This window comes from Orcinus orca, chromosome 3 (genome assembly GCF_937001465.1).
Source record: "Orcinus orca chromosome 3, mOrcOrc1.1, whole genome shotgun sequence".
Lineage (NCBI taxonomy): Eukaryota > Metazoa > Chordata > Mammalia > Artiodactyla > Delphinidae > Orcinus > Orcinus orca.
The window spans coordinates 133,376,395-133,401,310 of NC_064561.1; the positions used below are offsets into that span (position 1 = coordinate 133,376,395).

At 34.0% G+C, this 24,916-nt stretch overlaps 1 protein-coding gene across 4 annotated transcripts in view; it reads left to right on the forward strand.

The window, feature by feature from the left end:
- The window catches only part of CENPK (centromere protein K), a 60,491-nt gene that overhangs the window by 14,268 nt on the left and 21,307 nt on the right, over positions 1-24,916 (forward strand). For all 4 annotated transcript variants that reach the window (XM_033429894.2, XM_004270747.3, XM_033429895.2 and 1 more), the window contains 6 exons: positions 2,064-2,136; positions 7,060-7,106; positions 17,615-17,697; positions 17,792-17,890; positions 18,224-18,350; positions 22,481-22,534. In XM_033429894.2, the coding sequence (XP_033285785.1) occupies positions 2,064-2,136; positions 7,060-7,106; positions 17,615-17,697; positions 17,792-17,890; positions 18,224-18,350; positions 22,481-22,534 (483 nt within the window). The remainder of the gene's footprint in view (positions 1-2,063; positions 2,137-7,059; positions 7,107-17,614; positions 17,698-17,791; positions 17,891-18,223; positions 18,351-22,480; positions 22,535-24,916) is intronic.

Below are 24,916 nucleotides of genomic sequence, written 5' to 3' on the forward strand. Positions count from 1 at the left end.
GTATCCTGAGATAGTCAATAATAGCATTATCTAAAGAATCCACAAAATGTCTTTTCCTATTTTGTTAGAGATCCCTAATATTCCTCCCAGGTTTGATGATTCTCTAGGAACATTCACAGTACTCATAGTCATACTCATGGCCGGGATTTATTGCACTGAAATGATACAGAGTAAAATCAGCAAAGGGAAAAGAAGCATGGGTTGAAGTTCAGAGGAAACCAGGCACAAGCTTTCAGGAGCCTCTCCCAGTGGAGTCACACAAGACGTGCTTAATTACCCCAATGAGTTGTGACAATGAGTGTGAAATGTTGTCTACCAGGGAACCTCATTAGAGACTCAGAGCCCAGAGTTTTTTGTGGGGGATAGTCACATAGGCACCCCTTGCCTAGCAGTTATCAAAATACCAGACTCTCAGGAGGAAAGCAGGTGTTTAGCATAAATTGTATTTTCTCACACTTTAGGCACAGAGAGCCACTCTTGTGAGTTAGGTTGGTGGGAACCTTCTGAAGCCAGATGCCAGCCAAGGGCCAACCTTCCAAGCAGGCCTTTAAGCATAATTTCAGGCTTGCTTTGTTAACTCTTTTTGACATATCTGTTAACTTCAAAACTTCAATATTAAAACTCAATCCATTTTCCAAAGCAAGAAGTTAGATATTTAAATGAGAAAATGGCAGGATTTCTCAAATATGTGTGTTTAAATCACTTTAGAAATACTACTGCTATTTTTTTTCAGAAAGGGTTTAATTTTATATCAGTATCAAATAATTTGGGTGTTTGCTTTAGCTGGGCTTTAGAAGGTAAGAGCTGAGTTTCATCAGTATAGTATGAGGTTAAATTACAGTTTTTTAATAGGTTCAAAAATAAGTATCAGTAATTTTATATATTTCAATCTAATATGTTCAGGAAAAGTGATATAGATACCTTATCATTATGATAGTTTTGCCTAGTTTAAATAGTACTTTTTAAGTATTTGTTATCCTTTTCCAGTAATAATAATAATAATAATTAACATTTATAAATCACTGTATAGTTCACAAAAAACTTCTTTACATTCTTATTTAATTATCTCTAAGAAAATAATGTTAAACTCTTTTTTGGTAAAAATTTTAATACCTGTAAATGCATTTTTATATAATTATATAAATCTTTCAAAGAGACTAGGGTTTTTTTCTCTGACTGTTCAACAGCCAGTGTTATGATCCAGAGCAGGGTCTTTGAGCTCCCCACTCTGCATCATAAAAATTTGTTAAAAAAGAGTACTTGGTGTCCTTTTAGTATAAATATTACAGGAATACCTATTGCATTTTTGAAATGTGAATTTTTGATCTGTTTGTCTATGTATAAAAATTATATAGAGGAGATAAAAAATGTTCTGAAATTTAAGCATGCATAAGTTTTAATTTTATGGTCTAATCAGGCAACAGATTTATCACACAGATTTATAATTATCAAATTTACAATGATTGGAATCACCTAATATTAGAAACATTTATCCTAATTTATTTTTGGCTAAAGGGGTACACAGTTTACAAACTATTGTGTAGTAAAACTGGTTTTTATATGTGATTTGTGGAACCAGTCTCATTTTATAATTGTCTTTATATATGTATTGATATTTAAACTTACTTTTAACTGCTCAGCTAAACATACTTGCAATTGCATACTTGCAATTTTTCTGAAAGTGCATAGAAAGGAAAAAAAAAGCATATTTAAAGCAAATATGTTTAAAAAATGTTGGCAAGAAATAACATTCTTTTTTTAAAAGAATATTAATTTAGGGAATAAACTTAATGTACTTAGGTTTTTTTAGGTTGAATGGTGAAGTTAGAATTGATCATTTTTAATACTGTATTGCTGGTGTAATGGCAACTTATAAGCCATTTAAAGGAAAATTCTGTTAGGAGTGATAATTTTTTATAGTTTTGATTGCTATTGTGTTAACCATTTATGTTAGGAACTTGTGTTAAAGTATTAAGACTGTCTACGCTTTCATCTATGAATAAATATGAATATTCCACAAGAAATGACTTTGTTTTATTCTCTTGTTCTTTTTTTTTAAATAGCTGTCATTATTAATTATTCAAGTGAAATGTTTGACTGCTGAACTCAGTCAATGGCAGAAAGAAACTCCTGAAAGTAAGATTCTTATTTTTAGGCTTATATTTTTGTAAACAAATTAATGGTGAATTAATTTAATGTTCACAAGAAGAATTCAAGGTCCATTTACCCTCTTGAAATTGCCTAATAATTTCCATTGCTATTAGGAAGTCACGTTATTTTTCTTTTTTTACACACATTATTTCATACTTCATTATTATTATAGATGAACATATCTGCCTCACATTAGAATATAGTAATCTTGATTATGGAGATTTTATTACAGCCATCATTGTATCCTCATAGACACTTTTTTTTTTTTTTTTTTTTTTGTGGTACGCGGGCCCCTCACTGCTGTGGCCTCTCCCGTTGCGGAGCACAGGCTCCGGACGCGCAGGCTCAGTGGCCATGGCTCACGGGCCCAGCCGCTCCGCAGCATGTGAGATCTTGCCAGACTGGGGCACGAACCCGTGTCCACTGCATCAGCAGGCGGAGACACTGTTTTACATGCTCAGTAGAAACTGTAAATTGTTTCTTAATGAATGAAACTTACTTAGTGGAAGAGAGAAATTATTTTAGATACTTACTTACATAAGGGCCACATAGATTTTATGTTGCCTTTTGACTTGTCCAACTGAGGCCAACTATATTTTTGCCTTTGGTTGAGCAATAGAAAATGGCTTAAAAGGGACTTCCCTGCTGGTCCAGTAGTTAAGACGCCACACTCCCAATGCAGGGGTCCCAGGTTCAATCTCTAGTCAGGGAACTAGATCCCGCATGCTGCAACTAAAGATCCTGAATGCCTCATCTAAAGATCCTGCATCCTGCTATGAAGATCCTGCATGCCACAACTAATACCCAGTGCAGCCAAATAAATTTAAAAAAAAAAAAAAAAAAAGCCTTAAAAATCTGTAATTATAATACCCAACTAGGAGATATTTTTCTATTATTAAAGCCTACATTCCTTTATGTGGTATGTATGTCTGTATTTGGTCTTATATATGGATTGTACCCTCTTTTTTCATTTACGTCTCCCTTCTGCTTTCTCCTGCCCCTCTGTCCTGTTTCTTTTAGGTCCCCCCCCATCCCTTCTTAGTTTACTCTCCATTCTCTATCCCAGTTATTGGGATTCTTTTCTCCTCATTCTCTTCCCAATTTTATCTGCATTCTTGTTTTAAACTACTATATTCATGCCAATGTCCACCATTGTTTTGTGTCTTCACTACCACCTAGTAGTCTTTTTTTTTTTTTTTTTTGGCTGCATTGGGTCTTCGTTGCTGCGTGTGGGCTTTCTCTAGTTGCAGTGAGCGGGGGCTACTCTTCGTTGCAGTGTGCTGGCTTTTCATTGCGGTGGCTTCTCTTTTTGCCGAGCTCAGGCTCTAGGTGCACAGGCTTCAGTAGTTGCAGCATGCAGGCTCAGTAGTTGTGGTGCACGGGCTTAGTTGCTCTGCGGCATGTGGGATCTTCCTGGACCAGAACTCGAACCCGTGTCCCCTGCATTGGCAGGCGGATTCTTAACCACTGCACCACCAGCGAAGTCCTCACCTTGTAGTTTTTTTAATTTTGGCACATCAGATAGGTATGTGTATACAATTTTTATTTTAATTTGCATTCAACTGTTTTTCTTATTGCCTCCTCTAGCATTATATTGGGCATCTCAGAGACTGCTCATACTCTGCTATTAAAATGTTGGTGTTCTCCAGTTGACTGTGTTCAGTGATTTTTGCTTCTTACTCTATATGCTATTTCAACATTATATTTTCTGCTTCTGTTTTTATGGATTATATCTGTATTAATGACTTCTATATTAGTTTGCTAGTGCTGCCATAACAAAGTAGCATGACTGAGTTGCTTAAACAACAGAAGATTTTTTTTTCCTTCACAATCCTGGAGGCTAGAAGTCCAAGATCAAGGTGTTGGCAGGGTTGGTTTCTTCTGAGGCCTCTCTCCTTGCCTAATAGATTATCATCTTTCTGGGTTTTCACATGGTTACCTGTCTGTGTTCTAATCTCTTTGTATAAGAATGCCATTCATAATGGAGTAAGGCCCATCCCGATGACCTTGTTTTAACTTAATTACCTCTTTAAAGATCCAGCCCCAATATAGTCACATTTTGAGGTACTGGAGATTAGGGCGTCAAAATCTGATTTTGGGTGGGGTGATAGGGAGAGGACACACAATTTCCACAACAACTTTCAAGTCTGTATATCCAAACCAGACTTCTCTGTAATATCACACTTATATATCTTTCTACCTTCTAGACTTCTTTTCCAAATTATTCTACAGATGCCTCAGATTCATGAACTGATTGCCATTCCCTGACACATTGAATGGAATCTATTTGATCAGCTACAAATTTAAGAGTCCTTTTAGATTCTTCTAGATTTTCCCATTTCACATATAGCTGGTCATTAAATATTGAGCCCTACTGCCACAGATTTACTTTAGGCCTTTATCATCAATCCACTAGTTTTATTAAAATAGACTTTTTACCTCTTGATCAAGAATTTTTTTTATTAATTTTAGAAATTTTCAAACTTAATAAAAAGTTGAAAGTCCAGCTTCATTCTTTTGCATGTGTATTATCTAGTTTTCCCAGCACCATTTGTTGAGAAAACTGTTCTCTCCCCCATTGAACTGTCCTGACACCATTGTCAAAAATCAATTGATGGTGTGGGGGGGAGGTGGGGTGGGAGTGTGATGAGTTGGGAGATTGGGATTGACATATATACACTAATATGTATAAAATGGATAACTAATAAGAACCTGCTGTATAAAAAAATAAATTCAAAAAAAATCAATTGATCATACAGTGAGAATTTTTTAAAATATTTATTTAATTTATTTTTTTGTCTGTGTCGGGTCTTTGTTGTGGTGCACGGGCTTCTCTCTAGTTGTGGCCTATGGGTTTTCTCTCTCTAGTTGTGGCGTGCGGGCTCCAGGGCACATGGGCTCTGTAGTTGTGGTGCACGGGCTCCAGAGCATGTGGGCTCTGTAGTTTGAGGCACGTGGGCCCTCTCGTTGGGGCGCTCTAGCTCAGTAGTTGTGGCGTGCTGGCTTAGTTGCCCCGCGACATGTGCGATCTTCCCGGACCAGGGATCGAACCTGCATCCCCTGCACTGTAAGGCAGATTCTTTACCACTGGACCACCAGGGAAGTCCCCACAGTGAGGATTTTTATTTCTGGGCTCTCTATTCTATTGGTCTATATCTCTGTCTCTATGCCAGTAGCACACTGTTTTGATTATTGTAGCTTTGTAGTAAGTTTTGAAATTAGGAAGTGTGAGACCCCCAAATTTGTTCTTTTTCAAGATTGTTTTGGCTATTTGGAGTCCCTTGAGATTCCATGTGAATTTTAGGATGGATTTTTCTATTTCTACAAAAACATCATTGGGATTTTGATAGAGATTACATTGAATCTGTAGATTGCTTTGGGTGTTATTGGCATCTTAATAACATTAAGTTTTAACACTTCTTGAACACTGGATGTTTTTTTCTTTTCATTGGTGTGTCTTTAATTTCTTTCAGCAACATTTTGTAGTTTTCAGCGTGTAAGTTCTTTGCTTCCTAAATTAAATTTGTTCTTGAGTATTTTATTCTTTTTGATGCTATATGTCAGGGAATTTAAAATTTTTATTTTTCTTATTTTCATAATCTTTTACGTACAAACCTTGTACTGCCAGCACTGAACACACTGACCTGTTGGTCAAATACCCACCTTGCTTAAGGTTGTGAATCCTGTACACTGCCACACTGGAAAGATTATTAAAATCTTTATATTCTTAGAGCCTGTCATATTGTATCTGTTGAAATGATTGTTTTAGCATTGAAGTGCTACTTTTGGCCACACTCGCCAAGAGGGAGATTTTTGAACTTTATGTTTTTAGAATCCTTTTCATTGTATAGCCATCCTAGGGCTACCTATAATTAGTTCTAATACAGGGCCTATGAAGTACATAGCTCTTTTCTATTAAAAAACCCTCTAGAATGGCAAATAGCTTAGAAAGTTTCAGTAGCATATCATTTGAGAAATTTAAATAGCACTTCATTAGGAAAGATAAACTTTTCTTAGTATGAGTTGAACTTTTCTAAGTATAAGGGATTTGATTTTGCTGTGTAAATTAATTAAGGAATATTAGTTTATACTCATTAGACTGGCAAAAATTTTAGAAGATTTTATAGTATCTTTTGCTGTTTCTTGTTCATTGCTTCTAGAAAAATTAAAAGAATCTAGCATCCTGTTTTAAAATTCAAAATACACATTTCCTTCTATGAAATTCACTTTCTGAGAATCTATCCCACAGGAATGAGAGCACCAATATATAAAGACATAAATAAAAGAATGCTTCCTGTGTCATTGTTTTTTGAGGCTAAAAACTAGACACAAAGTCAATGCTGAATCAGTAGTGAAATCCCTGAACACATTTGGTGTATTTACCCTGCAGAATATTATACAGTGATTTAAAATTATGAATTAGACTTACACCAAATGAATATACAGGATTTCCATGGGGGTTTTTTTGGGTGAAAATAAGAATAATATGTATGATATTATCTCATTCTTGTAAAACCAGCAATAAGAAAATTAATAACACTTGCATGTATATGTACAAATATGTACAAATATGTGTATATGTATGCATAGAATCATGTAACCACAGAAATATTTAAGGAACACACTGTAGATTATTAATTTTGTTTTTGATGGATTAGGAAAATGAGAAGAGAAAAAGGCACTGAAAACAAAAGGCATAAATATCACATTTGTCTAAAATGATATATAAGTTGGCTATATAAGATGTTAAATTAAAAAATTTCATAAAAACTGTACACATCTCATAAAAAGTTCTGTAATATATAAATGGAAAGGGAAAGGGGTATCTCAGAAACCATAAAATCAAATTCTTGATTTTTGAGACTTAACTAAGCATATGTATAATTTTGGTTTATTTTGTTCCTGTAGTGATTCCACTGAATGAAGAAGTTCTGGTAACATTAGGAAAAGAAGAGGTAAGTTACTGAATTTATAGTAATCCAAAATAACTTATAACTAGAAGTGTTTTGGATAAGCTCATGCCATAACGAGTAAGATGAAACCACTTTAAAATTGTATTAATTACGTTTTATTGAACAGGATATTTTAGATGATTTGAATTTTGAATTAAATATGTAAACCTTACTCTTGTACTTAATTTTTAGTTGATTAAACTCTTCATAATCAAAGTGAAAAGGTTAAACATAGCTAAATGATCATACATGTATATCTTTCCCCAAAACTTAACATAAATGTCAATAAAGATTTTTTTAAAGTGTCAGTTTATTAGATCAAAGTATAGGAGAGAAGATAGAGGCAAAGAAGAATTTTAAACAGGGTTGTAGAGCATGGAAATAGAAAAGTATCTGTGTTCCAAGAGACAGAAGTAATGATAACAAGAGAGATTATCTGCCCTACAGAACTGAAGAGAAAGGCTTTGAATTTGAAGGAACCTTGTACTTCAAAATTCAGGGTTCAAGTGTGGAGCTAAAAACAAGGAGTTTTTTTTAAAGTAAGAACAGACTACTAGAACTTCTCCCTCTCTCTTTTGCAATCAAGAGACTAACTTTTACCCACACAGCTAAAAACTGGAGGTATATGGAGTGGAGACATTAAACTATTGAGGCTTTGGACTCAGCACACCAAGTTGGGTCTTTAGTAGGGGTAGTGTGAGGTCAAAAGTCAAAGTTCAAGTTAACATTTTTATACTGTGTGGTGAAGTACCAGCTTCTTCCCTTGATCTATCTCCAGGGGTCCTACAGTATGGTATAAAAGTAGCTTCAGACTGGAGCTAAAATAATCTCTGGAAAATCTAAATGGCCTGAGAAAAAAGGTCTGTAAGTATTAATATATGGGGGATCCCAGTGAAAAGCAGGATGGCCATCCATCAAAAAGCCATTTATAAACAAAGTTTGTTTTTGAGCTTTAAATGAGAATACCAACTTTTATTCAACATAGTGTTGGAGGTCCTAGCCACAGCCATCAGACAAGAAAAAGAAATAGAAGGAATCCAAATTAGAAAGGAAGAACTAAAACTGTCACTGTTTGCAGATGACATGATCCTATACATAGAAAATCCTAAAGATACTACCAGAAAACTACTAGCACTCATCAATGAATTTGGTTAAGTTTTAGGATACAAAATTAATATACAGAAATATGTTGCATTTCTATACAATAACAATGAACTATCAGAAAGAGAAATTAAGGAAACAGTTCCATTTACCATTGCATCAAAAAGAATAAGGTAAGCTAGGAATAAAGCCACCTAAGGAGGTAAAAGACCTGTAATCAGAAAACTGGAAGACACTGATGAAAGTAACTGAAGGTGACACAAACAGATTAAAAGATGTACCATGTTCTTAGATTGGAAGAATTAATATTGTTAAAATGACCATAATTTCCCAAGGCAATCTACAGATTCAGTGCAATCCCTATCAAAATACCAATGGCATTTTTCACAGAACTAGAACAAAAAAATCTTAAAATTTGTATGGAAACATAAAAGATGCCCAATAGCCAAAACAATCTTGAGAAAGAATGGAGCTGGAGGAATCATGCTCCCTGACTTCAGACTATGCAGCAAAGCTACAGTAATCAAAACAGTTTGGTCCTGGCACAAAAACAGACACATAGCTCAATAGAACAGAATAGAGAGCCCAGAAATAAACCCACACACTTACGGTCAATAAATCTACAACAAAGGAGGCAAGAATTTACAATGGAGAAAAGACAGTCTCTTCAATAAGTGATGCTGGGAAAACTGGACAGCTACATGTAAAAGAAGGAAATTAGAACATTCGCTAACACCATATACAAAAACTAAAGATGGATTAAAGACATAAGTGTAAGACCAGAAACCATAAATTCCCTAGGAGAAAACTTAGGCAGAGCACTCTTTGACATAAATCATAGCAATATGTTTTTAGATTTGTCTCCTCAAACAAAGGAAGTAAAACAAAAATATACAAATGGGACCTTATTAAACTTAAAATCTTTTGCATAGCGAAGGAGCCATCAACAAAATGAAAAGACAACGTACTGAATGGGAGAAAACATTTGCAAATGCTATGACTGATAAGGGGTTAATATCCAACATATATAAATGACTCGCAGCTCAACATCAAAAATACAAACAAGCTGGGACTTCCCAGGCAGTCCAGTGGTTAAGACTCCATGCTTCCACTGCAGGGGGCATGCATTCAATCTCTGGTTAAGGAACTAAGATCCTGCATGCCATGTGGTGTGGCCCCCACAAAACAAAACAAAACAAAACAAAAAAACAAGCCAATTAAAAACTGGGCAGAAGTCCTGAATAGACATTTTTCCAAAGGGGACATGCAGATGACCAATAGGCATGTGAAAAGATTCTCAGTATCGCTAATCATCAGGGAAATGCAAGTCAAAACCACAGTGAGGTAACACCTCACACCTGTCAGAATGACTGTTGTCAAAAAGAACACAAATAACAAGTGTTGGTCAGGATGCGGAGAAAAGGGAACCCTCATACACTGTTGAGAATGTAAATTGGTGCAGCCTCTGTGGAAAACAGTATGGAGTTTTCTCCAAAAACTAAAAATAGAACTGCCATATTACCCATCAGTCCCTCTGCTGGGTATATATCCAAAAAAAAAAAAAAAAAACACTAATTCAAAAAGATACATGCACCTCATTGTTCATAGCGGCATTATTTACAGTTGCCAAGATATGGAAGCAACCTAAGTGTCCATCAACAGATGAATGGATAAAGAAGATGTGGTGTATATATGTAATGGAATACTACTGAAGCATAAAAAAATGCAGTTTTGCTGTTTACAGCCTCATGGATGGACTTGAAGAGCATTATGCTAAGTGAAAGAAGTCAGGCAGAGAAAGACAAATACTGTATGATATCACTTATATGTGGAATCTAAAAAAGTACAGCAAACTAGCGAATATCACAAAAAAGCAGACTCACAGATAAAGAGAACAAACTAGTGGTTACCAGTGGGGAGAGGGCAGCGGAGAGGGGCAATATAGGGGTAGGGAATTAAGAGATACAAACTATTAGGTATAAAATAATCTACAACGTTATATTATACAACAGAGGGAATATAGTCAATATTTTATAATAACTATAAATGAAGTATAACCTTTAAAAAATAAAACTAAATAAAAAATACAAAAAACTAGTGAATATAACAAAAAAGAAACAGACTCAGAGATATAGTCAACAAACTAGCAGTTATCAGTGGGGAGAGGGAAAGTGGAAGGGCAATATAGGGGTAGGGGATTATGAGGTACAAACTGTTATGTATAAAATAAGCTATAAGGGGACTTCCCTGGCAGTCCTGTGGTTAAGACTCTGCACTTCCACTGCAGAGGGACGTAGGTTCGATCCCTGATTGGGGAACTAGGATCCTGCATGTAGTGCGATGCGGTGGGGGGCAGGGGGGGGAAGCTATAAGGATATATTGTACAACATAGGGAATGTAGTCGATATTTTATAATAATTATAAATAGAATATAATCTTTAAAAATTGTGAATCACTGTATTTTACACCTGTAACATACGGTATTGTATGTCATCTATACTTCAATTAAAAGAAAATGTTGACAGACTCTAGGTCCATCCACCTCATTACAAATCTTTTTATGGCTGAGTAATATTCCATTGTATATATGTGCCACATCTTCCTTATCCATTCATCCGATGATGGACACTAAGGTTGTTTCCAGCTCCGGGCTATTGTAAATAGAGCTGCAATGAACATTTTGGTACATGACTCTTTTTGAATTATGGTTTTCTCAGGGTATATGCCCAGTAGTGGGATTGCTGGGTCATATGGTTAGTTCTATTTGTAGTTTTTTAAGGAACCTCCATACTGTTCTCCATAGTGGCTGTACCAATTCACATTCCCACCAGCAGTGCAAGAGTGTTCCCTTTTCTCCACACCCTCTCCAGCATTTATTGTTTCTAGATTTTTTGATGATGGCCATTCTGACTGTTGTGAGATGGTATCTCATTGTAGTTTTGATTTGCATTTCTCTAATGATTAATGATGTTGAGCATTCTTTCATGTGTTTGTTGGGAGTCTGTATATCTTCTTTGGAGAAATGTCTATTTAGGTCTTCCACCCATTTTTGGATTGGGTTGTTTGTTTTTTGTTATTGAGCTGCATGAGCTGCTTATAAATTTTGGAGATTAATCCTTTGTCAGTTGCTTCATTTGCAAATATTTTCTCCCATTCTGAGGGTTGTCTTTTGGTCTTGTTTATAGTTTCCTTTGCTGTGCAAAAGCTTTGAAGTTTCATTAGGTCCCATTTGTTTATTTTTGTTTTTATTTCCATTTCTCTAGGAGGTGGGTCAAAAAGGATCTTGCTGTGATTTATGTCACAGAGTGTTCTGCCTATGTTTTCCTCTAAGAGTTTGATAGTTTCTGACCTTACATTGAGGTCTTTAATCCATTTTGAGCTTATTTTTGTGTATGGTGTTAGGGAGTGATCTAATCTCATACTTTTACATGTACCTGTCCAGTTTTCCCAGCACCACTTATTGAAGAGGCTGTCCTTTCTGAAGTAAGTCAGAAAGAGAAAGACAAAAACTGTATGCTAACACATATATATGGAATTTAAGAAGAAAAAAAAAATGTCATGAAGAACCTAGGGGTAAGACAAGAATAAAGACACAGACCTACTAGAGAATGGACTTGAGGATATGGGGAGGGGGAAGGGTAAGCTGTGACAAAGCGAGAGAGTGGCATGGACATATATACACTACCAAACGTAAAATAGATAGCTAGTGGGAAGCATAGTGGGAAGCAGCCGCATAGCCCAGGGAGATCAGCTCGGTACTTTGTGACCACCTGGAGGGGTGGGATAGGGACGGTGGGAGGGAGGGAGACGCAAGAGGGAAGAGATATGGGAACATATATATATGTATAACTGATTCACTTTGTTATAAAGCAGAAACTAACACACCATTGTAAAGCAATTATACTCCAATAAAGATGTAAAGAAAGAAATGAACTTTAAAAAAATAAAAATAAATGGTTTTGGACTTACAAAAAAAAAAAAAGAAAAGAAAATGTTGAATGGCCAGCCTATGATCATTGACATTTGTGAAATGCCTCCAAATGGAAAGGTGGAAACCCAAAACAATTTATGAAGGTGAATCTTAAGAAAATAGAGGCAATTCAGGGAACAAAGAGAATTTAATAAAATAATATCTTCCTAATTTGATTAACTCTACTTTATCAAGTTTTATTTTAAGGCAGCAGTCCCCAACCTTTTTGGCACCAGGGACCAGTTTCGTGGAAGACAATTTTTCCACAGACCGGGGTTGGGGGTGGGATGGTAATGTGAGCATTGGGGAGCAATGGAGGGTGGCAGTGAAGGAAGCTTCACTTGCTCACCCACTGCTCACCTCCTGCTGTGCAGTTCCTCTCTGCGGCCCAGGGATTGGGGACCCCTGTTTTAAGGTCTGTACTCAAATATAAGAAATACTTGCCCAACTTAAGGTCACAAAGAGTTTCTTTCATTTTTTTTTTTAGAAATTTTAGTATTTTAGGTTTCACATTTAGATCTATGATCCATTTTAGAATAACGTTTGCATGTGGAATGAGTTACTGATAAAGGTTCTTTTTTCTTTCACGTGGATACTAATTATTCTAGCACAAATTGTTGAATAAACTATCTTTTTCTTTTGAATTTCCTTTGCATATGTGTTGAAAATTAATTGATCATATATGTGTGGATCTATTTCTAGACTCTCCATTTGTTCTCCATCCTATGTGGTGGATATATCTTTTCCTTTGTTCTGTATTTCTGTCTTTAGGCCAATACTGTGTTGGTTTGTTTACTGAAGCTTTGTAATGTCTTGAAATTAAGTAGTATGAGTTCTCTAACTTTGTTTTTACCAAAATTGTTTCATATTTTCATATAAATTAGAGTTGGCTTGTCATTCTATCCCATAAAGAAGCTTACTGGAATTTTGACTGAGATTGCCCTGAATCTATAGTTCAAATTGAGGAGAAGAGACATATTGAGTCTCAGTCCAGATCCATGAGCACTATATGGTCTCTGCATTTATTTAGGCCTCCGTTTATTTGTTATTTACAAAATTTATCTCACTAATGTTTTGTAATTCACTATATCAACAGACTAAAAAAGAAAAAAAGCATTTTATCATTTCAATAAATTCAGAAAGAATTAAGTGACAAAATTCCATATTAATTCATGATTCAAAAAAAGACTTTATAAATTGTGATAGAAGTGTGCAAGCCATGAGGGACTTCCCTGTCATTCCAGTGGTTAAGACTCTGCACTTCCACTGCAGGGGGCACAGGTTCGATCCCTGGTCGGGGAACTAAGATTCTGCGTGCCGCAAGGTGCGTGCAAAAAAAAAAGAAAAAAGATGTGTGCAGGTCTTATATATGTTTGTCAGATTCATCCCTTTAGTATTTCATATTTTTGGTGCTATTAAAATGGTATTCTTTTTTAAAATTTCAATTATTTATTGCTGGTACATTCAAATACAATTAATATTTATATGTCAATCTTGTATCTAGTGAGCATGATAAACTCCTTTATTCTAGTAGCTTTTTTGTAGATTATGTAGAATTTTCTTTTATATTTAATTAATTAATGTATTTATTAATTTTTTAATTTATTTGGCCGCATGGGGTCTTTAGTTGTGGCAGGCAAACTCTAGTTGCGGCATACTTGTGGGATCTAGACCAGGGATCGAACCCGTGACCCCTGTGTTGGGAGCACAGAGTCTTCACCACTGGAACACCAGGGAAGTCCTCTGTAAGATTTTCTACATAGCTAGTCATGTCATCTGAGAACAAAGGCAGTTTTACTTATTTCTTTCCATCTGGATGCTTTTTATCTCTTTTTCTTGGCTTATTGTACTGTCCTAGAATATTTAGTAATGTATTGAATAAAAGTGGGGAAAATGAACATTTTTGCCTTGTTCCTGATCTTAGTGGATAGCATTCACTCTTTGACCATTAAGTGTGATGTTAGCAGTAGGTTTTTCATAGATGCCATTAATAAAGTTGAGAAAATTACCTTTTATTAGAATTTATGAAGAATTTCTCAAATCATGAATTAATATTGAATTTTGTCACTTATTTCTTTTTTTTTTTTAAAGAAAACATTTTTAATCTTACAGTACAGTACCTTGAAAAGTACAGTAGTACAGTACAACATCTGGCATACAGGGGCTGACATCGAGTGAACAGGCAAGAAGAGTTACTGACTGGAGGAGGGGAAGGAGGTGGGAGATGGTAGAGCTGAAGGATCATCAGGAATAGGAGACGGAGGGCAGCTGCAATTTCACTCATGACTGACATTGATGGAACGCATGTTCTCATCTTTGAAAGTTTGCAGCTTGAAGGTTCATACGTAGGGGACTTACTGTAATCAGTTTATGTCGTGTCCTCGGGCTATGTCATTTTTTTTTTTGACATCTTTATTGGGGTATAATTGCTTTACAATGGTGTGTTAGTTTCTGCTTTATAACAAAGTGAATCAGTTGTACATATACATATATTCCCATATCTCTTGCCTCTTGCGTTTCCCTCCCTCCCACCGTCCCTATCCCACCCCTCTAGGTGCTCACAAAGCACCGAGCTGATCTCCCTGTGCTATGCGGCTGCTTCCCACTAGCTATCTACCTTACGTTTGGTAGTGTATATATGCCCATGCCTCTCTCTCGCTTTGTCACAGCTCCCCCTTCCCCCTCCCCATATCCTCAAGTCCATTCTCTAGTAGGTCTGTGTCTTTATTCCTTGTCACTTATTTCTAAATTCACTGATTTCAACTATTAACTTGATTCCTAAGATAAACCCCACATTGCTATAATGTATTAATCTTTTTTATTTATTGATGGATTTAATTTGCTAAAATTTTATTAAGAGTTTTGTGTCTATGTTTTTGAGAGATATTGGTCTGTGGTTTTCGTTTTTGGTGACATCTTTTTCAGGCTTTGGTATCAGGGTAATACTAAGCTCATAGAATGATTTCAGAAGTATTCTCTCTTCAAAAGAGCTTGTATGGAATCAGTATTATTTATTCCTTAAATGTTTCTTAGAATTTATAGGTGAAGTTGTCTGAGGTTAGAAATTTTTTGGTGGGAAAATGTTAAACTATATATTCAGTTTCTTTATGGCTAGTCAGGTTATCTTTCTCTGAATGAACCTTGGTAGTTTGTGACTTTGAAAGAGTTTGTCTCATCTAGTTTGTCAAATTTATTGACAGAAAATTGTTCATAGTATTCCTCCATTACTATTTTAATGTTTGTAGCAGCGCCCCCTCTCTTATTCCTGATGTTGGTAATTTGTGTTCTTTTTTTCTCCTTTAATTAGTCTGGGTAATTGATCTTCTCAAAGAATTAGCTTTGGGTTTCATTGATTTTTCCCTATTTTTCTTTTTGTTTTTCTATTTCATTGATTTAAAACTTTTACCATTATATTTTCTTCAGCTTACCTTTGGTTTTATTTGCTCTTTTTCTAGTTTCTTGTGGTGGAAGCTAAGGTCATTAATTTGAGAGCTTTCTTTTTTCTAATACAGGCTTTTAGTGGTGTAAATTTTTATCTGAGTACTTCTTTTGCTTTATTCCAGAAAATTTAACCTTTTCATTTTCAGACAGTTCATAGTAATTTCTTATTTTCCTGCTGATTGCATCTTTGACCCATGGATTATTTAGAAGTGTGTTTTTAGTATCCAAATATTTGCACATTTTTCCAGGTACCTTTCTATGATTGATTATTTTTTTTGAACTTTTTAAAAGTTTTATTGGTACAGTTATTATAGTGAATTGCAATTTATATACTGAACTATTTCTTTTTCTTTTCTTTTTTTTTAAGTATGGGCTCTGACACTTTTTATTTTTATTTGTGAAATCTCAGGCAAGTTACCTAGCTCTTTTTTTTTTCATACATCTTTATTGGAGTATAATTGCTTCACAATGTTGTATTTGTTAGTTTCTGCCTTACAACAAAGTGAATCAGTTGTATGCACACACATATCCCCATATTCCCTCCCTCTTGAGCCTCCCTTCCACCCTCTCTATCCCACCCCTCTAGGTGGTCAAAGAGCACCAAGCTGATCTCCCCGTGCTATGCAGCAGCTTCCCACCAGCCATCCATTTTACATTTGGTAGTGTATGTGTGTCAATGCAACTCTCTCACTACATCCCAGCCTCCCCTTTCCCTCTGTGTCCTCAAGTCCATTCTCAATGTCTGCATCTTTATTCCTGCCCTACCACTAGGTTCATCATTTTTCTAGATTCTATATATATATGCATTAGCATACGGTATTCGTTTTTCTCTTTCTGACTTACTTCACTGTGTGTGACAGACTCTAGGTGCATCCACCTCACTACAAATAACTTGATTAGTAATTTAACTTAATTCCATTATTGGATCATAGTTAATGTAATATCATTATGGTTGCATTAAAATGTACATATTTGATTTTTCTTTCGTATTTGTCCTACATTTTCTCTGTTCCTATTCTCCTCTCTTCCCACTTTCTTGGATTAATTGTGTATTTTTCAAAATAAATGCATTTTATTTACATTATTAGCTTATTAGGTATATCTCTTCATTTTTTTTTCATGGTTGCTCTAGGGTTTATAATATACAATTTTATATTATTACAGATTTAGAATTATAAGAAGCTAATGGAAACGCTTAATATCAAGAGAATGGAACACTAGCTAATGTGTTCTAGAAACAAAAGGATACTAGAAAAAGTTTAGCTTATTGTAATCCCCTATAGCCACACAGTCTTCTTATATGTTCCTCAGATACCTCATACTTCTGCCTCAGGGCCTTTGTACGTAAAATTCCCTTTGCCTAGAACATTCTTTTGCTAGATGGTGACATGACTTATCTTTTGCTGTCTTTCTCTGTTGCTAAACTGTTAGTTAACCTGATCAGAAAGGTCTTTCCATATCATACTACCTACCTAAAAGAGCCATCCCTGCTCCTCATTTCTATACTCTCGTTTTGACCTATTTTTACTTTATGGTATTTATCCCTTTCTGGAGTTACAAGTTTGTTTCTTTGTTTGGATTCGCCTCTTTGTTCTGTTCATCTTTGCATCCCTGACTCCTTCATCATTGCCTGGTGGTCAACAACTGATCAATAAGTATTTGTTGAATGAGTGATATTCATTTGTGTCTGTTTTGTATAGTCTCCTTAGAAAAGAGACCTAATCTGCCTGGTTACTGAAAATTCACCATTAAATTGCCTTTCAGTATGAAATTAGAAATTATTGCTCAAAACCCCTTATATTTTTTAATTTAACAATGAAATATTACAAAGAACTTAGTACCTGCTGTATAATTTCCCTTTTAAAGATTTTTTGCTAGGCTTTTTTTTGCTGTTGATTTCTGAATATATATCCTAGTATGTAAATTTCACTCTCATTCAGAAATATCACTATTTACAGGAGTAAAGACTAAGCAATTAATTTTAATTATTTTGTTCTAGTTCCAAAAATTGAGGCATGATCTTGAATTGGCACTATCTACTATTCAGTCAAAGAATGAAAAGTTAAAGGAAGACTTAGAAAGGTATATTTGTATTATAATTACTACTAATCATTGATATATATTGAATTGGCATTATGTTTTATTTGAATACTGTTTTGTTTTTCCATGTTTAAAGGGAGCAAAAATGGTTGGATGAACAGCAACAGATATTGGAATCTCTTAATGTACTACACAATGATTTGAAACAGCAGGTTGTGACATTTTCTGAATCAAGGTATTGATTTTGTGTTCTAGGTTTTCATAATAGGAAAAATTATTTCCTTTTTTATGTTATATGAAATACATAGATGAAAAGAAGGTAAATTTTACCAGAAATTGTGAGTCTTACCCTGACTTTTGCCAATTGTTAAGTTACCTAATCTTTTATGAATAATTTGACTTTTAGTTTTTCTACATGTTAAATAGAGACTATTTATCTCATAAAGCTAGTTATTTTGAGCAATGAAGTTTGAACAAAGTTTTTGATTAATTTTATGAGTAACCAGTTATATATACTTAAGTATTTTATCAGCAAATTAATTCTCTTAAATTTAAAAAAATCTTTTAGAATCTTTAATGAGCTGAAAACGAAAATGCGTGATATAAAAGAATATAAGGAGAAACTCTTGGTTACCTTGGGTGAATTTCTAGAAGACCATTTTCCTCTGCCTGATAGAAATGTTAAAAAGAAAAAGGTAAGTTTTAGAGAAGACATTCATGTAGATATTCACATATGAAATTGTTTTAGATAGGTTCACAGGTAAATTTTCTGATAAATTTTTATGTTAAATATACACTTCAAAGACATACACAAATAGGTACATGCACAGAAATATTCCATCATCACATTATAATAATTAAAAATTAGAAGCAACCTAGTTATGTAATAAAATAAGATTAAATACATTTTTTTACATTGTATTCATATTGATGGAAAAATGCAGCTTTTAAAAATGTATTGAACACTATCAAAAGAGTTTATGAAATCTCACAAATTATTGATTGTTAGAAGATAAAACACAGATGATTAAATTGTGTGAGTCTAATTTGTACCAAAGAACGTAATAGTGCTTATGCCTGGGGCTAAGATTGTAGGTAAGATTTGTTTTTGTTTTCATTGTTTTTCAAATTTTCTATTATAAACATATGTAACTTTTAAAATCAGAAGGTACCTGTAGTTAAGGTAAGTTATTGACTATTTTAATAACAGTTATGATGGAATAAACCTTTTTCACAAAAGCAAATATTTCATCGAGTGACAGAAGGTTGGGAACAAGCACTTTAATTCCTTTTTTAAAAATAGTATAGGTATAGGGCTTCCCTGGTGGCGCAGTGGTTGAGAGTCTGCCTGCCGATGCAGTGGACACGGGTTCGTACCCCAGTCCGGGAAGATCCCACATGCTGTGGAACAGCTGGGCCCGTGAGCTATGGCCGCTGAGCCTGTGCATCCGGAGCCTGTGCTCCGCAACGGGAGAGGCCACAACAGTGAGAGGCCCACGTACCGCAAAAAAAAAAAAAAAAAAATAGTATAGGTATAAATAAATAGAACTTGTGGAAGTGGAATAGGCATTGAAACTGGGACCAGAACAATCTTTCTAAAAATAAACATATTTAACAATTTATTTAATCATGTATTTTAAAATATACATATTTAAATCATTTTTCAACATAAAACTTTTGATGCCTCCCTCTGGGATGAAGTCTATAAACTCCGTAGAGGAATGAATTTATATTCTGGACTTTGTCTATCTCTTTAGCCTCCTTTTCAGCCATTCTTTATTCATCTCTTGCATGAGTCCATTCAACAATAGTACTACAGTTCCAACAGATATGCAATGACCTGTCACTTTTTTGTGCCTTACACATTCTATTCCCTCTGGTTACGAAACAATTTCTATCTGGTGAAAATAGTAAATTCTTTCTTAAAGCAACTCAAACATCATCTTTTGTGTGATGCATTGAATGAAGTTTTGGTGTCATTTTATTAGCATTTATTACATGATTTTGTAGTAACCATTTATTTCTCTTTCTCTGTTGACCCACCACGCTCTGTGAGCTCCTTGGTTTGTTTAATTCATCTTTGTGTCTGTACTGTCTTGCATACCTATTGTAGTACCTTCTGAGTTCATATTTCTTGAATGACTGTGAGCATACTAGGAAAAGGAGAAAAAAGTTTGTTTTCTTATAATCTGCGTTTATTTATTCTTCCCTGTCTTCTTTGTAATTATCAGTAGGCTTTACATTTGTTATGGACAATTTCTCCCATTCTGTCCATTGTTATTTATGCCCCTTAGTCATTTGTGAAATTGTTAACGGCCTTCTGTTAATGATTTCAGTAAATTCATGATCCCTTACCTCTTAATGATCATAATCTTAAAATAACTTAATGATTTATTTTCTGATTCCAGTCTTTTTTTCAACTTTTTTTTTTTAACCTATTAAGGTTCTCCACTATTAGAACCAGAGGTTTGAGACACTCCTAAACAAAAGCATTGATTACCAGAAGCCACCCTGAGTTTATTCAGTCATATTGGATAAGCTCACTTTTTTTAAATGAAGTATATGAACTGTTGATACATATTACAAACTGATAGGTTACTCTCTCTCCCTCTCTCTCTCTCTCTCTCTGTCAAGCGATAATAATGGATGTATCAGTGGGCTCAAGCTGCCATAGCAAAATACCAAAGAATAGGTGGCTTAAACAAAATAAATTTATTTTGTCATAGTTTTGGAGGCCAAATTCCAAGATCAAGGTGCCATCAGAGTTTTATTTAAAATAAATAAATTGTGTTATTTATTTTAACTTTGGCAGTTTCATTGCATTTATATTCTGTTCTGATACCATCATTCATGTATACATTTAGTCTTTATTGTACATTATGTTGGATTCAATCCTTATCATCTTTTACCATTCATTTTTGAGTTTTTAAGTTTAATCCATTGTTTGATATGATGGGTTTGTTTGGCAAGTAATTTGTTCAAGAAGAATTCCTGGGTGTTTTATTTTTTGAATTCTTAAATGCTGAACATATTTTGCTGTATACTTAAACGCTTATCTTAGGCAGAGATTTTAAAAGTCACAAGACTTGGTAAGGGGTTTCTCCATTCTTCTCAGATTGAATGTGCTGTGGAGAAGTCTGAGGCCAGCCTGTAGATGTCTTGCTGCTTCTGACTATTTGCCTGAAGGATTCTTTATCTCTGAACTTCAGTAACTTAACAGGGATATGTCACAATGTTGATCATTCAATATCAGTTTTGCTTTGAAGATGATGCATTGTTTCCAGGGGCAGATTTAGGTCACATTGCATTTCATGGCAATTTTATTTTATTATATTTTACATTGTTTATCATATCCTTATGTTGAAACTTTTTTTTTGTTTTCTTTCATTATATTTTTCTTCTGCATTTTCTTTGATTGTCTCAAACCTTTATATTTTAATCTGTGCCTTGCTGCTTATTTCTTTAATATATTTGTATTTCTATAAAACCTTAGGAGGACTCCATTGCTAATCTTTGATTATTGTCAGGAAGGTACTAGATGTCACAATAGTAGGAGACCTTGTAGTTAATTGAATGTCTGAACTCAAAAGCTGCTGATTAGCTTTAGTATTATCCTAGAAGATTTCCCTTAGAACCTTATCCTATGGAACATTTTTAACAGTAATTTGGATAAAGAGGTAGAGGACATAGTCATCAAAGTTTACAAATGATATGAAATTGAGAGAGGACTAGATAGTAAACTTATTGGATGACAGAATTAGAACTGTATTTTTTAACTGGCCAAGATAAAATAGGACGGTCCAAATAAAATAGGACAATATTTAGTGGAGGTACATAGAATATCTTTCTTGAGTTTAAAACATTGAAGAACGAAGGAGACATATCTTAGCTATATACAATGAAGGAAACTTTTGGCACTTTAGATGATAGTGTTCTCAGATAGAGGTCAGCAGGGCAGAATAGATGTCCAAAAGCTAATGCAATCTTAAACTTATTGAATAGAATTCCAGCTTCTACACGTATGGAAGTGAGTCTTCCATTTCATCTTCGGTTTTCTAATCACAGCTATATCATTGTGGAGACTGGATTTTTTTAAAAAGGTAAATTAGAACACATTTAGAGAACAACCATGCTATTGAGAGGCTGCAAGTCTATGAGAAATAATTGAAGAAACTCATGATGATTAATATGGAGAAGGCAGGGAGCTCATAATAGCTGTCTTCAGATATTTGAGAACTCTAGGGTGGAATTGGAATGAGATTTATTCTCTGTCATTCCAAGAAAAAAAGAACTAGTGAGTTGAGTTAATATTAGGAACTGTCAAGAACTATAGAAAGATGAACAAACCTCCCTGGGAAGCAAGTTTCCTGTCCCGAAGCTGTATCAATACAGTCTGGAATGTCATTTGTTTGGGATATTTTGATTGGGAAGGTTCAAACATTAGATTTTCATTTATATGAATATATATAATATGTGTAATATAATTTATCCATTTATATAAATTTATAATTTATCTCCATATTTAGAGATAGGTAGATAGATAGATAGGTGGATACTCTGAATTGTATCTTCTAGTAATTGCAGAAGATTTCCCTGTCTAAGAAGTTGTTCCAACTATTTTTGTGAACCTTACTGTTTAGTACAGCAGGTTGTTTTCTTTCAGAATGCTTTTTAAATCATCTCATTATAAATGTTTGGTTTTAGTATATCTTGTACCACTGCAATTGAGGAATATTAATTTTTGAAATTTTGTAATAAATACAGTGTAATATTCTGCCATTAGAATTGAAATGTTAATTCTTTGTTATTCACACTTCTCTCAAAGAAAAACATTCAAGAATCAACTGCACAGCTGATAACACTGCATGAAATGTTAGAGGTAAGTGTTTTGTGTAGTTGTTTTGTCTTGAAGATATCTCTTCACTAGTGATTTGTGAACAATTATACATAGGCTTGAAAAAGAAAAAAATGCTGCTTTAGTTCTTAAGGTATACACCAAACTTTATTATATATATTAATTTATCTTAGTATAAAATTAGTTTCTATGTAGTAAGAAAATATTATTTTTTAGAAGAAGATGAAACTGAAGTCTTACTCTTAATCGTGTTCCCGATTATTACTTTAAGAAAAATTTTATGATGTTGTTTAGTATCTACACAGTAAAAGCCTATGCTGTTACATTGATGTAATCTTTAGTTGGCCAGTCTGTATTCTATCTAAAATACACAATTGAGTTTAAGGATTCTTTCCACAAAGTTGCAGAACTTCATTCACAGATTTTCCTTAAATAACATCAGCTTCTTTTTTCATAATGTAAGGACTCATTACACCTTTTTCTGCCTGACATTTGCTTTTTATTTTATTTACAAATATCTCTGACCTTTAAAAAAAAGAAGTTTTTGAACTTCAGCCAAATTACCGACTATATTAAATACTTAAATCTTTATATGATGACCTATTGCAGATTGGGTGGAGAGGAAGGTAGTCTATGAAGAGCTATTTAACAATTAATGTGATTTTTTAAAGTCATTGGTAAGTTTAGAATAAAGTGATTTCAGAAAACTTGTTTCACATTGTAATTTTATGCATTGGATGCTAAAGTCTCTATGTATCTAGCTAAATGGTTTTGGTGCCTCAGGATATCTTAATATAGAATATTATTACTTTGGAAAGCAAAATACAATTATTTTTTAGATTGTGATTTGAATCTTTTAACATATTCCTATTTAGTCCAGTTTATACCGAAACTACTGTTTCTCATGGATGACTTGACCTTTTTTTAATAAAAGTTGTTATATATGTGGCAAATATTGACAGTTGTTAACTGGGAAATACATGTGTAATTTTTGAATAGCGCACTATGAGATACCATGTAAAACTTAGATTTAGAAACTATTTTTGTCTCCAAGGCTTGTATTATCAATAATAAATATAAACAGAATTTAAACTGCAGTTCAGTGAAGAATAAACCAATATACATGTTCATGTTAAAGTAGAATTTTTAGCATTTAATTATTTCTGGCATCTATTAGAAGTTTGATTAATATAACTGAAGTTAGAAATGAAAAGAAAAATTTTAAATTATATTAAAATAAGCAGTTGCTCTAAAATGGGAATAATATTTAATTATTTTATTATCATACCTAAAAGAAATGAGACCAAGAGCTTTTTTCTCCAGGATGTGGTTCTGAAGTAGCTAAAGTTAGGGAGTTCCCTGGTCGCCTGGTGGTTATGATTCTGAGCTTTCACTGCCACGGCCCACATTCAATCCCTGGTTGAGGAACTGAGATCCCACAAGCCACATGTTGCAGCTAAAAAAAAAAAAAGAAAGAAATAGCTAAAGTTAATGGCAGATGAAATTATTTCAAGAATTGAGATGTAAAAAAAAAAAAAAGAATTGAAATGTTGATATTATTATGAAATGTGATTGAGATGAGAGCTTTATAGTTTTGATTTTATTTCTATGGTACTTTATATTTGTATAAATTGTATTTTTCCTTTTCTGTGTTTCTTAATATAATATATTTAAAGCTTTGGCTTGGCAATTCAGAGATACGGAGTCTAATCCATGATCTATTACTAATTATGTGCCCCTTGAGGAATCTTTTAACCCTTCTGGATTCTGGTTTTGTAATTTGTAAAGGCACTGTGTGGGAGCTGAGGAGGTAGAGTAATAATTGATACATATTTAACATTTATCAGTATGTTTCATAAAACATTAGTGTTTGAAGAATTTTAAATGTGTGTTTCTTAAAAAAACTTTTTTAATGCCAGTGGATCTGGGATATACAGGTGATTCTGAGTGCACATTGGCAGTCTTTCTCCAGCTTATATAACCATAGAACCCTGTTTCTCCACACTAAGAGCATCCTTAGGGAGACCAATTCCATGGAATGTAGTTTGGGAAATGTTAGTCTTATATAATTTACTGCAGATACTCAAAACGTCCCAATTTGTGGTTGTAACCCCTCAATATCCCTAGTGAAGAAATCAAAGATATTTAAGATAATTTGAAGGAAATGATGATGATAGAATTGTTGTTTCAAAGATTTATCAGATGAATAGGTGTTTTTTGGGGGAAGAGTAGCATTGGTGATTTCTCTTTTCCCCAAATATTAAGATATGTATGCTGTTTTTGAACTTTTTGAGTATTTAAGTTTTTTATTTTTAAGAAATGGTTATAACCAATCTTGTAACATAAGCAAATTATTAATCCTAAGAGAAGTGAGAGAATTGTAAGTGCCTTTTAACTAGTTTTTAG